The sequence below is a fragment of the Sciurus vulgaris genome (assembly GCF_902686455.1).
Source record: "Sciurus vulgaris genome assembly, chromosome: 17".
In the NCBI taxonomy this organism is placed as follows: domain Eukaryota; kingdom Metazoa; phylum Chordata; class Mammalia; order Rodentia; family Sciuridae; genus Sciurus; species Sciurus vulgaris.
Window position 1 is genome coordinate 49594012 of NC_136478.1, and position 12788 is coordinate 49606799.

At 54.5% G+C, this 12788-nt stretch overlaps 2 protein-coding genes across 2 annotated transcripts; one reads left to right on the forward strand and one right to left on the reverse strand.

Moving 5' to 3' along the window:
• Positions 1 to 570: 570 nt before the first annotated feature.
• On the forward strand, positions 571 to 7806 carry PSMD8 (proteasome 26S subunit, non-ATPase 8; the record flags this gene model as incomplete). Its single annotated transcript, XM_079117307.1, has 7 exons — positions 571 to 933; positions 2084 to 2159; positions 2269 to 2371; positions 3633 to 3798; positions 4829 to 4951; positions 6297 to 6395; positions 7286 to 7806. The coding sequence occupies 7 exons, from the start codon at positions 571 to 573 to the stop codon at positions 7421 to 7423; spliced, it is 1068 nt and encodes a 355-aa protein (XP_078973433.1). The 3' UTR covers positions 7424 to 7806.
• Positions 7807 to 8263: 457 nt separating this feature from the next.
• Positions 8264 to 12738, reverse strand: GGN (gametogenetin). The gene is given in 7 exon segments (XM_079117306.1): positions 8264 to 8500; positions 8502 to 8511; positions 9208 to 10355; positions 10357 to 10876; positions 10878 to 10962; positions 10965 to 11092; positions 11837 to 12738. Coding segments are annotated over 6 exon segments (1980 nt in total). The 5' UTR covers positions 11074 to 11092; positions 11837 to 12738; the 3' UTR covers positions 8264 to 8392.
• Between the last annotated feature and the right edge of the window lie 50 nt (positions 12739 to 12788).

The window sequence follows — 12788 nt, forward strand, 5'->3', positions numbered from 1 at the left end:
CCCTCATGGAGCCAACATGGAGAATTTTGAGTTCATTTTGAGAAAAAGTAATGCCAAATAGGCAGGAGTAGTAAAATTTGGTATGAAAAATTGGAAATTATCTGCTTCTATGTGGCATTTAAAGCCATAGGACTGGATATTCTTTGTAAACACTTTGTGCTTTTTTGTATAAATTTGTAGAAAGATGCCAACAGATGCACTGAGAGACTAGAGACCTAAGTTCAAATCCCAGCTGCTAGAGCTTTGGAAGGTTACCCAGCCTCTCCATATCTCTATGAGATATCTCTATTATATATGGTATATATTTATGAAACTACATAAAAAGATGTACTTTTTTATATCTCTATGAGAATAACAGTTGTTCAAATGGCTCCACACCGCCACCTCTTGGCTTGTAGAAGCTACCCTGAAGATGGAACCTCCAGAGAGTAACATAGAGCCCTTAGCGAATAGTCTGAAGCCAGGAAAGCCATATTGACTACGGGAGTGGGAGGAGGGCGTTGAGACGTTAGGACAAGCCGACTTCCGGTCGCCAGCTTGAGTGACAGCAGAGGCGGAGCTCCAACTGATATGTTCATTAAGGGCAGAGCTTCCAGGACATCGCCCAGACAGCTACCGCACGCCACCCGCGGCGGGCAGAGGCGGGCAGTCGTAGCTCCGCCCCCGCCCTTGGGCTCCACCTCCCGGCCCCACTTCCGCCGGGCGAGCGTCTGTAGGCGTCGCTGCCGTAAACTAGGCCGGCGGTTTGCCGCATCACGGAAGATGGCGGCCACGACGGTGAACGGAACGACCGGCGTCTCGAGCTCCGGGGCTGCTGCGGCCTCGGGCGCCGTGCTGCAGGCCGCGGCCGGCATGTACGAGCAACTCAAGGGCGAGTGGAACCGGAAAAGCCCCAATCTTAGCAAGTGCGGAGAAGAGCTGGGCCGTCTCAAGGTAGGGGTTGGCGGGCCTAGGAAGCCAGGTGCTTAAAGGGGTGCTACGAGTGGTCTGATCCCAGCCAGGGTCCGAGCCACCGGAGAGGCTTCGGTGCCGACGGAAACAGCGGGTCTGGAGATCCGCGACGACAAAAGATTCGGAACAGCCGACGTGCGAACTCGGAGCGGTCAAGCCAGAGAGGGCTGGAACGGTCCAAGTGCGGCCCCAGGGGCAGCGGGCGGGGAGGGAGTGATGGAGAGGCGGGTTGTGGCAGATCCAGGCGAGGGCTTCGGATCTTGCCGCTCGGAAGCCAGCTGATCAGAGGGGCAGGGTGCGGTATCGGGTTTTTCCGAAGGCGAGTTCCAGTCAAGACTAAGTGGGGAATGAGGACCGCAAAGGAAAACCTGGGATGGTGGGGTGTGCGGAGATGTGTAGCTGAGACCTGGCCAAGCGAGGGTCTGAGAAATCTGAGGTTAGGGGAGCATCTGTGTGGAAAAGGGGACCAATCAAGTTGTGGGGGCAGGACTGAACCTAGAAGAAAAAGAATATAGGGTTCAGGGTGCTTCAGACCAGGTGTGTTTGGGAAAGAGTATAAACATCGTATGCTGGACCAGGTTACTGAGTCTAATAAGGAATGGTGTATAGGCTGGATTTGCAGGGAGGTTAGTGTCCCTCCCTACTTGTAGATTTTGGGGGTATCCAGCTGTCCCTCCCAAAGAGTGTGGGGAAAATCTTCCAAGAACAGAGGTGCTTGTGTCCCTGTGACTCCATTGGATCAGGCACTGGAGTGTCCTTCCTGTTTCCCCAGTGGGACTATTAATATATATGATATGAGGTGATCCTAAATGAATGCTTGTTTGTGTTCAGGTTGTCTTCTGAGTGCTTTATGAGGATTGGCTCCTTGTAGGACTCATAACAGTTTATGAGTCAGGGATGATGATTAGTTTCATTTTCCAGATAGGAAAAACAAACCCCAGAGAGAGCAAGTAACCCGTGTGTGTGTGTGTGTGTGTGTGTGTGTGTGTGTGTGTGTGTGTGTGTTTCTGGGGATCACACCCTGGGCCTTGCACATGCTAGGCAAGCACTCTACCACTGAGCTACATCCCAGCCCAGTAACCTGCATTTGAAGTCCCACCTTTCCTTCCTTCCCTCTTTTCCTCCCCATCAGCTGGTTCTGCTGGAGCTTAACTTCCTGCCAACCACAGGGACCAAGCTGACCAAACAACAGCTCATTCGGCCCGTAAGTGTCCCTGGGGTTGGGGAGTGATGGGCTGAGGGTTGTGGTAGGAATGGTGCTGTGGTTGCGGAGAGGGAACCCAGTCACCTCATGAGAGCTTGCCCTGTCACTCACAGGTGACATATTGGAGATCGGGGCCCAGTGGAGCATCCTTCGCAAGGACATCCCCTCCTTCGAGCGCTACATGGCTCAGCTCAAATGCTACTACTTTGATTACAAGTGAGGTTGGGCCCTGCCACCTGGGAGGGATGGTGGTTACTTGGCAACTCATATGTCTTTTCATCTACATGGGCCTTCTTCCTTCTACTGGGAACCTCTGATCTGCCTAGTTATGTACCCCGAGATTGTAGTCAGGGGGTTGACTTGGAGGTCCTGAGACTGGGATTGTATGATCTAATTTCTGTTGATACCCAAACCACCGACTTCCCTTGCCTATTCCCACCACTACATCCCGTCTGCCCAGTGTTGGCCATCATCACCTTTTACCTGCCCTGGCTCCAGCCTTGCCCCATCATGCTGGCTTCATGTCTGCACAACAGCCAATGAGATCTTCGTGACACTAAAAAAAATTCTTTTTTTTTGTGTGGTGGGGATTGAACCTAGGGCCTCACACATACTAGGTTGAACCTCTACTGATGAGCTGTACCCCTAGCCCACACATTAAAACTCAACCCCTCTTGACCCTCTGCTCAGAAACTGTCATGACTGTCAATGACATTCAGGCTGAAGACCAAGTTCTGTTGTGTGGTCTCCAATGACATCCTGGCGCTTATACCTCTGCCTGGGCCCGTCTATCCTGGTACTGACTCTTCTAATTGTATTTCTCCATTCCAGCCCTGTCTTCCTGCTGGGCTGTGAGCTTCCAAAGGCATTGGTCACTGCTCTGTTTTTAGCACTGCCTATTGCAGTACTTAGCCCAGGCCCAGAGCAGGGACTCATTTGATGTGTGTAGAATATAAAACTGAATGACATCTGCATGAATTAATGATTAAAAATTTGACATCAGACAAACTGGTTTGAAACATCCTGCCACTTACTGATTATGTGGTCTTGGGCAAATAAGCTCACCTCTCTGTCTCAGTTTCCCCCTTAAAGTGGGGGTGATGATTGTTGGCATAATCATATTGAACACTTATACAGTATTTATTTGGGTGAGACTCTGTTCTAGTCATTTTAGCTAGGTTAGATTATCTTATTCACTTAAACTTTATTTATTTAACTTATCTCTGTGAGAGAGATACTGTGGTGATAACCCATCTTACATTTGGGGAAATCCAGTCACTTTACTGAAATGAGGTCTCTTGCTGGGGTTGATATCACTTATAAGGGACTTCTTGCCTCTTTCAGCCTCAGTTTCTTCATCTGAAAACCCAGGGCCATACACCCCTTCAAGAAGAAAAAGGGTCCCTGGTGCTTGGGGTGGGGATGCTTACTAGGTCCCTAAGCCTCCTGTTTTTTGATTCCCCTCCCTGGTCCACAGGGAGCAGCTCCCTGAATCAGCCTACATGCACCAGCTCTTGGGCCTCAACCTCCTCTTCCTGCTGTCCCAGAACCGGGTGGCTGAGTTTCATACAGAGTTGGAGCGCCTACCTGCCAAGGATATCCAGACCAATGTCTACATCAAGCACCCTGTGTCCCTTGAGCAGGTGAGTCTGGGGAAGGGAAGGACTTGGCTTGGCTGAGGTGGGTAGTGCTGGGACAGATACTAGGGGAATGGTCAAGGTTCACCCACCTTGAACCCAAGGACTCCTTCGCTCATTCATGCAATAAATATTGAGCCCAAGCTCTGCACCATGTGCTGTGTTAGTTTTCAGACTGTACTATGAGTCATAGATTCTTTGATCTTGGGGAGATGACAGTGAGGTGAGGAAGCAGACAGTAAACCAAAAGTAGAAGTAACCTGCAGTCTGTCAGGTAGAGAATAATAATGAAGGAAGAAGGGTGGGGTGTAAGGGGCAGGGACAATTTAATATGGAGTGGTCAGGAAGGAGCTTTCTGAAGAGTTGGGATTTTTGTAAGACTTGCAAGGGATGAGAGTAAAACCATATGACAGTCCAGGCAGAGCAACCAGCCTGTCTACGCTGAGGCAGAAACTGCCTGCTGTGTTTGAGAAACAAATGAGTAGGGACAGGGGAGACTTTAGGAGCTGGGGTTAAGAAGTAGTTCTTGGGCTGGATTGTGGCTCAGTGGTAGAGCGCTTGCCTATCATGTGTGAGGCATTGGGTTCGATTCTCAGCACCACATACAAATAAAATAAATAAAATAAAGGTCCATCAACAACTAAAAATATATTTAAAAAAGAAGAAGAAGAAGAAGAAGTTCCTGAAGCTGAAGTTTCAGGAGGATTGGCTGGGGGAAGGTAGGGCAAGGAGGGCAGAAAGGACAGGAGGGCAGGCAGCACAGTTTGGTCAAAGTTGCTGGAGGATGAAGCTGTGGTGGATCCAGCTCCGTCTCCTTTTTATAATTGAAGATGAGGAGATAACAGTCCCAGGGCGAGCTAGGAGAGTGAGAGTGTGTGTGTGTCGAAGTCAGGGATGCTTCCTGAAAGAGGACGCTCCTGGTCTGGGGATTGAGTGGCTGTGTGGCAAAGGGTGTTCTGCAGAGGAGGGATGGTGGGGGCAGTGGTGTCCCTGTGCTGCCTCTTCATCCTCTCTTCCTCATCCTTGGCCTCTGCAGTACCTGATGGAGGGCAGCTACAACAAGGTGTTCCTGGCCAAAGGCAACATCCCTGCTGAGAGCTACACCTTCTTCATCGATATTCTGCTGGACACTATCAGGTGCGTGGGGGACCAGAACTCTGTGGGTTTCAGAAGGAGTTCGGACTCTGGCATCAGACAGCCCTGAATTTGAAATCCTTTCTGACCACTTGTGATCTGGGGAGGCCAGGCATGTTTCTTTTCCTCGCATTTTAGTTCTTTTACATGATTGGCCATGTATCAAACTTGAGCCTGGGTGTGGCACCCAGACAGTTCAGCAGATGGGGGGGCATGCTGCCTCTCTGAGAAGTGTTCAGTCCATCTGTGGACCAAAGATACATCCAGTGAGTCACGTAACCTCACCTCATGGGCACCTAAACTCTGGGGACAATCAGTTTTCCTTCTCTAGAATGGGGCCACCAAGTCTTACCCGCCCCTGGGGGTTTGCTGTTGCTTTGTACACAAGGGCAGGTGGGGCATGACATACAAGTCCCTTTTGAGGTATAAAAGGGTGTCAAAGTTGGTGGCAGAGCAGTTTCACTTAGGCAGTGTACAGATTGGAATGGGTTTCCATTTTTTGAGTGACAAAGGCAAGCACACAGACATGAAATAGTGAGGAAGACACCTAGTGGGTTTGGGTGTTTTGTTGTTGCTGGTGTTTTTTTGGAGATGGGGTCTTGTCTAAGTTGCCCAGGCTGGCCTTGCACCTGGGCTCAACTGATCCTACTTGCCTTAGCCTCCTGAATAATTGGGACTAAAGGTCTGGCTGGTTTAGGGAGGGACTTGTCTTTTTTTTAAGATTCTGAGGGTGGAACCCAGAGCCCTTACACATACATGCTGGGCAAGCTTTAGTCTACTAACCCTAGGGATTTGTTATGGAAGCCCTTACCTTTTCCAAACGAGCAGTTAATGTGTGAGCCCATACCTACCCTCTCCATGAGAGGTGTGACACTGCAGAAATGCACATGCTCCTCCCTGTCCCTGTTTTTCTTGAGGGCTCCCCATCCCAGCGCCACGCCCGTGACTCCATGCCTTGCTGTTTTGCTGCTTCTGTACTGTTCATGGATTCAGGGGACCCCTTAGGATCTGTGAAGTGAGGAATATGTCGAACTTGAAGCAGCACTTCTGTGAGGAGGGTTTATGTGAAGAGAGCCCCTCGAGGGAATCCCAGGCTGGATTTTAGACAGTCTTAAATCCTCCTGCCTCAGGGTGGCATTGAGAGTTTGGTTCCACAGTTCCGAGAGTCAGATCTGGATGTGGATCCTCTGTGGCCCTTGCCTGTTTTGTGACTCTGGTCAAGTTACTCCCCTGAGCCTCCCCCAGTGAAATAGGGCAGTAACATTCCAGCTGTCAGTGCTGATCTGAAAGGTCAGCTGACACCTGTCAGGCCTGGGAGGTTGTGTTCAATAACAAGAATGAGTTATCTTCCCACAGGGACGAGATCGCAGGGGTGTATTGAGAAAGCCTATGAGAAAATCCTTTTCACTGAGGCCACCCGGATCCTCTTCTTCAACACACCCAAAAAGATGACAGACTACGCTAAGAAGGTGGCTGGGGTGCAGGACAAGGGGCTGTGGAGCCAAGGGGTGCATGCTCTTAATAGCAGTGTTAGTGAGCAGTGGGGCGATCTAGAGGGAACAAGACTGTGCAGGGTTGAATCCAGCTGTGTGTGTGTCCTTAGGCAAACTGCTAAATCTCTCTGAGCTTTTGTATCCATAGAATAGAGTTTTAACATGGGATGAGCTTAGGCATAGCACCTGGCACCAGGTGGATGTGGGTACTCTGCACATGTTGTCTTTTGCTCTTTTTCTGTCTCCTTGGTACTGGGATTGAACCCAGGGGCCCTCTACCACTGAGCTACATCCCTAGCCTTTTTTATTTTAATTTCAAGACAGGTTTTCAACCAAGTTGCTCAGGGCTGTCCTTAAACTTGCAAGCCTTCTGCCCTATCCTCCTGAGTAGCTGGATTACAAGCATGCATGACCATGCTGGGCTGACTTTTGCTTTTATTAGAATTCCTTAGAAGTGGCGGCTTTTGCTGTAAGACTTTGCTCCATGTAGTGTGGAACATCTGAGCAGGAGCAGTGCCTCTGGAAATGGTGACTCATGGTGTACAGTGACTCTGGTGTCCCAGAAGGCAGGAGGAGAGTCAAGAGCAGGCTGTAGAAGGGGTGAAATTGAGTATGGGTGATGGTGATAGCTATTGATCACTTACTTTAGATCAAATACCATTTCCATGCTTCAAAGGTTTTGATTCACTGAATCCTTACAGTGGATCCAGAGAAGTAAAACCAGGGCACAGAGAGTGAATTTCTCTGCCTAGAGTTGTGTGTGTGTGTGTGGGGGGGGCAGATCATGAGTGTGAGCTGTGGCTCCATGGGCGGGGGGACAGCCTTTGGTATCACCCCACCCATCTCTCATTCTTCCCTTCCTGCAGCGAGGGTGGGTCCTGGGCCCCAGCAACTACTACAGTTTTGCCAGCCAGCAGCAGAAGCCAGAAGACACCACCATCCCCTCCACGGAACTGGCCAAACAGGTCATCGAGTATGCCCTGCAGCTGGAGATGATTGTCTGAGCCCACTGGCCCTGGGGCAGGGCAGGGCATGGTTATTTAAGAGTCATAGTGCAGGTTGTCCTCCAATAAAGGTGGATTGGACATTCGTTCTTCCAGACCCTTGTATCCCCCAGTTGGGATGGCAGAGAAACAATTATCATCTTTGGAGAACTTGGAAGTTTGGGGACTTGTGGGGGTTAGAAATAACACCCTCCATCTAGTCAGCCTCTGTCCAGTGGCTATTGTTCCTGGTCTCAAACACAGATGCCCTGTGGCACATGGAAGAGCACAGGCCCCAAATGGACACATTGGAATATTGGGCCAGGGCCTCTGAATCTTTCAGCAAAGGGTGTGAAGTGTCCCATTTTTAAAATGTTGGCAGTGGATTAAATAATTTTACAAATGACATGTGAAATGGAATCTGTCTTGGGCTACTACTGTAACCCCTCTGGAACAAAAGGGTGTGGGCTGTGCATAGGCTTGCTTTGCTTTTCCTCTTCTGGAGCCAGTACTGTGACCTGGGACCACCCCCATGCCGATCTACTTTTCCTGCCTGAAGTTCTTGGGAGGGTGTTTTAAGGTGGTAGTCTAAATCTGCTGAGCCATTTGTGGATTGTAGAATTTTCAAGAAAGTCATCCAGAGTTGCTTTTCCCCACTGTAAACTAGGAATGATCCTATCCGGAGTGATTTGTTCTGGAATGTGAACTTGGCATCAGGTCAACTCAGAAAGGAGGCTGATGGTGTTAAGGGAAATGCTACCTCCCCAGCCCTGGGCCCATCAGTGCAGATGCTAGATGAATGGACCCTCACTATTGCTGTTCTTAGGTCCAGCCATCTTACTATTTTCAGGACATTGTAACTTTGATGGGCTTCTGCCTGTGTCCCCACCCTATTCTTTCAGCCCACAGTGGGAGACTGACAGGCAGCTAGGCATCTGGATTGGTTTATTTATTGGCATGGAGGGGAAGGGCAAGAGGGCGTGACTGCATTCAGTTGGGATGGGTAGCCTGCAAGTCGTAGTGCTCCAGCCCAGCTACCAGGGAGCCAGCCAGCTTGATGGTGGCGACCCAGGGTGGCTCACTCAGGTGGTTGGTGGGGTGTGCTCAGCCTGGGAAGAGGGAAGAATCCACAGGGCCTATGAGGCCCCTGCCTCTTCTAGAGCTTCACTTTCTGTGTCTGAACAGAGAAGCTCCTGAAGGCTGGGAGAGTTGGCATGGGGCGAGGGGTGCTGGAGGATGCTGGGGGTCCTCCTGGATCTGGGGGCTCTGGAGTAGTCTTTGCAGCACAAGGGCTGGGTCATCAGTGCCCCCTGGTGTTTAAAGCCTTGCTCCCAGAGTCAGAAGTTGCCAGAGTGTAGAAGGGACTAGGTCAGGGCTTCCCCTGTCCAGAGGGGACAGGGGAACCTACATTTACTCCTTTGATTCCATCTCCCTCCCATCCCTGAAGAGCATGGAACATGGCCCCTCTGGGTGCTGTCAGGCATAGGGGTCAAGGCAGTGAATAAGGTCAGGCTCGCTGGAACCAGCGTGCCTCCCGGATGGCTCCAGAGAGTAGCTAGCAGGCCACAGGTCAGCTTGGGGTCTGAAATCAAGATGCTGGGTCAAGGTGTCCCCTCTTCCCAGTCAGGGCTCAGGAAAGCCCCTCATGGTTCTGAAGGATTGGAGCTCAGGTAGATTTGAGTTGTAGAAAAGGCAGGGTCTGGGGGCAGAACTTCAAAAGACCTGAATAGGAGTCTATCCGGGAAAATCTGGTTCAGGACTTAAAAGAGGTATGACTTCCCCTATTTTCCAGACTTCCCCCTCACCAGGCAGACACGTTGCGGGGCAGTCGGCGATGGCGTGGCTGGTGGCGGCAGTAACACTTGCACGGACAAGAGTTAAGCACCTGGAAGGGTGGCCAGTGGCGCACGGCGCCCGAGCTTGCTGCCCCAGCTGTAGGGGCCCCACTGCCACCACCCCCTCCACCGCCGCTGTCAGTCACGGTAGCTGCAGCCCGTTCTCGAGGACCATCTCCAGGGGCGCCGTCCTCACGGGTCACTCCTCGGGCCGCGCGGGGACCCTTGTTTCTGCGCGTGCGAGCCTTGATCGGTGGAGGCGCAGGTGGTGAAGGCTCGGCGGTGATGGGAGCTGGAGCTGGGGATGGGGCCAGGGCCGGTGCCAGGGCCTGTTCTGCAGCTGAGGCAGGAGGCAGCGCAGGGGTTGGGGCGGGAGCCAGGGCTGACTCCACACGGCCAGAGCTTGGGGTGGGTGGACGGGCCACCAGCAGCGGCGTTGACGGGGGCACTGGAGGCTGCGGTGTCGGCGGCGGCACTGGCGGCGGCGTGGCTGGTGGCGTGGGCGGTGGCGGTCGCGGCAACAACTGCTGTGGACCCGGAGGCCCAGGACGCACGGGCTCGCTATTGGTGGGTGCCGGGAAGATGAACATAGGCGGCGCCAGCAGGGCAGGTGCGGGCCTCCGGGGCCCGGGAACTGGGTGGGCCTGCCCTGGTGGTGGTGGAGGGGAGCCCCACGGCCCAGAGAGCGCTGCCGCGCGCCGCCTGGGAGTCCCAACGCCTCCACCAGCCCCATTGAAGCGAAAGTGGCGTTCAGGACCGTCGGGAGGGCTTACCCAGTCGAATTTGGGCTTTGAGCCTGGGAATGTGGTGTAGGGGGGCGGGGGTAGGGCCCGGGCGTGGGACGCAGGTGCCGCAGGGGGACCAGAACACCCTTCGCCGTCTCCATTCCCTCCCTCGGTTTCCTGGGCCCCACGAGGGACCTCTCCCAGGGTACGAGCAGCTCCAGGTGGGAGGGGTCCCTGTTTCAGGACCTCAGCGTAAGAGATGGCACCTGAAGCAGCGAAGAGTCCTCCACCTCCGCCGCCCCCGAGCGAGGCTTTGGCAGCTAAGGGACTCGAGGCTGCCGCAGGGGACAAAGGGGGTCCCGACTTGAAGGTGACTTTACATAGCAGGCTCAGGGCCGGACTCGGAAGCCGCAGACCGGGCCATTTCGCCTTCGCCCGCTTGAGGAGGCGCCCCTCCGCGGGCCCCACCGGCTGCCTGACCCTCGCCGCTGTGCCTGGCCTGGCTTTCTGTGAGGCTTGTGGCAGATGTGGCCAGAGCTGGAGTGATTCTGCGGTTCGGCGGCTGCCGGTCTGAAGGTGGCAGTGGTGGTGGCTTTCGTGGCTCCAGGGACGTCGGAGGGACTGGGGCTCTCGGGACAGGGTCCTTTTCAGTTAGTTGCCTGGGCAGCGGTGGCAGCGGGCGGAGACTCGGAGGGTCCCCCTGGCCGCGATGGCTCGCCTCCAACAGGCCGCGGATCCGGGGCACCGCAGTGCCCGTGGGTTTTCGCCACTTAGACGGCGCGGGCAGCAGGGTCCCCACGGGGGGCGGGGGTGGTGTGGAGACTGCGGCTGCAGCCGCCTCCTCTGGAGGGGGCGTCACTGGCAAGGGCAGTTCTAAGGTCAGGGGCAGGGGCGAGGGTGAGGCCTGGGGCTCCGGGTACCAGGAGTCCCGGGGGCGCGGAGCTGCCAGGGAACCAGACGCCCAGCCCTCGAGCCAGGGCGCATGGCCGGGGAGGAGGGGGGTCACCTCGGGCTCCACCAGGGACGTCCGGCGGGAGTCAGAGGTGCGGTCCGAGGCCTGCTCTTTTCGGGAGCCCCCGCCCGCGGACGGCTCCGACTGCACGTTCCCCATTTCCGACGGAGGTCGAGGACTGTGGTCAGAAAAATTTTAGCCAGTCAGTCCGCCAGGGCTGTGGGAACCCCACGACGTTGTCTGCTCCTGAACTTATCCGTCTGCATTGGCCCTGTCCAAGTCCTCCAATATCTACTCAGCTCTGGTCTCCAGTCTTCTGTTTCCAGAATCTCGACGCTCACGCCTACTTCCCCGTGTCCCCTCATAAGCTGCTGTTCAAAAATTTAGGCCCCAACCCCTTAAAGTTCTAAGATTCCATCCCTATTCCCTTGGCTGGTTCCTTAGAGCCATCCCTACACTTTGGCCACGCCCAGGGTCTCCAGACTTCAAGACTCAGATCTTGCCCGCCTTCCTGTCTGTCTCTCGGGCCACACCGCTAATGATGGTTGTGCCCAGTAGCCTACAGGAGCTCAGGCTTCTCTCCCAGCACTCTAATCGGTCTCCAGAGGCCTAGGCCCCGCCCCGCTCTCTGGTCCCGCCCCCGATTGTCGGGGGAATCCAGCCTCGACCTCACCCCGCCCCCCACCTGCGGTCTGACACTGCCTCTGACCAACAAATACCAGGTGTTCTGAGCATGCTAACCCTCCGACCATCCACTCTCTGTCGATCATTTGGATCCCTTCCTTTTCCCAGGCAGCGGTATATCCTCAAATCTCACTCATAAACTTCTTTTCCCGCTCCTGATCTACCTGCGGGTCTCGAAACTCAGGCTCTATTCCTTCCCCGAGCTCCGCCCTGTGTCCATACAAAAGACCCCACTCACCGACTCCTCCAGCCGACCAAAGTTCAGACCGCGGCCCCCTCGGCCCAGGGTAGGGCGGGGAACGGCCGTAGCAGAAAATAACCGAAAAGAACGGGGGTGCGGGTGAAGGCAAGTGGGCGAGGACAGCGAGGGCGGACCCCGAGATCTAGGCCCCGCCCCCGGGCTCGAGGCCCGCCTTCTGTGAGCCAGCTTGAGCCCGGCGCTTACGAACCTGGATCTCCCTTTGAAATACTCCCAAGGTCGTCTTCCCCGCCCCCCGGTCTTCTAGTCATAAGCCCCACCCCTTTAGAACGTTCTCTTTAGCTCCTCCCCTTTAGAATGCCCCCGCCCCTCCGTCCCCCTAGCCCCGCCCATTACCACCACTACTATGTAGCTCCTCCCTTTGGGACCTCTCCTCTTCCCCGCCCCCAAGACCATTTATCTCTAAAGCCCCGCCTTTTTAGAAAGCTGCAGTGTCTCTTTCCAAGGACCCTGTCCTTCCTCCGCCCGCCCAGAAGGTCCATCCACGTGGACCCACCCTTTCCATGACGCACCGTCTTGTCGGTTCCTTCAGCATCCAAACCTTCTCTTATTCAGTGCTTCCTCCAACCCCGCCCCCTTGCGAATTCTCCCCTCGCCCCTCCTCTCTTCGAACACTGCCAGGCACCCAGCCCCTCCCATTTAGAGCCCAAACTGTAGACCACCGCCTCTTTAGAACCCTGAGACCAGGCCTTGTCCCAGTCCCCTCCGTATATCTCGGGTACCAAAGGAGCGGTATGAGGCGTAAGAGTGGAAAAGTGAGGGATCCAACTCTGCATCCTGAGAAAATGGGGGCTGGGGTGGCCGTTCGTAGCAGCCTGTGGCCGGGCTCTAGGACCCAGCGGGCAAGTATGCCCGCCTGTCTCTTACCCCTCCCCCAAACCGCCCCCTCCCCCCCGTCCTCCAGGTTCCCCCTCCCTCCCCCCTCGCCCCG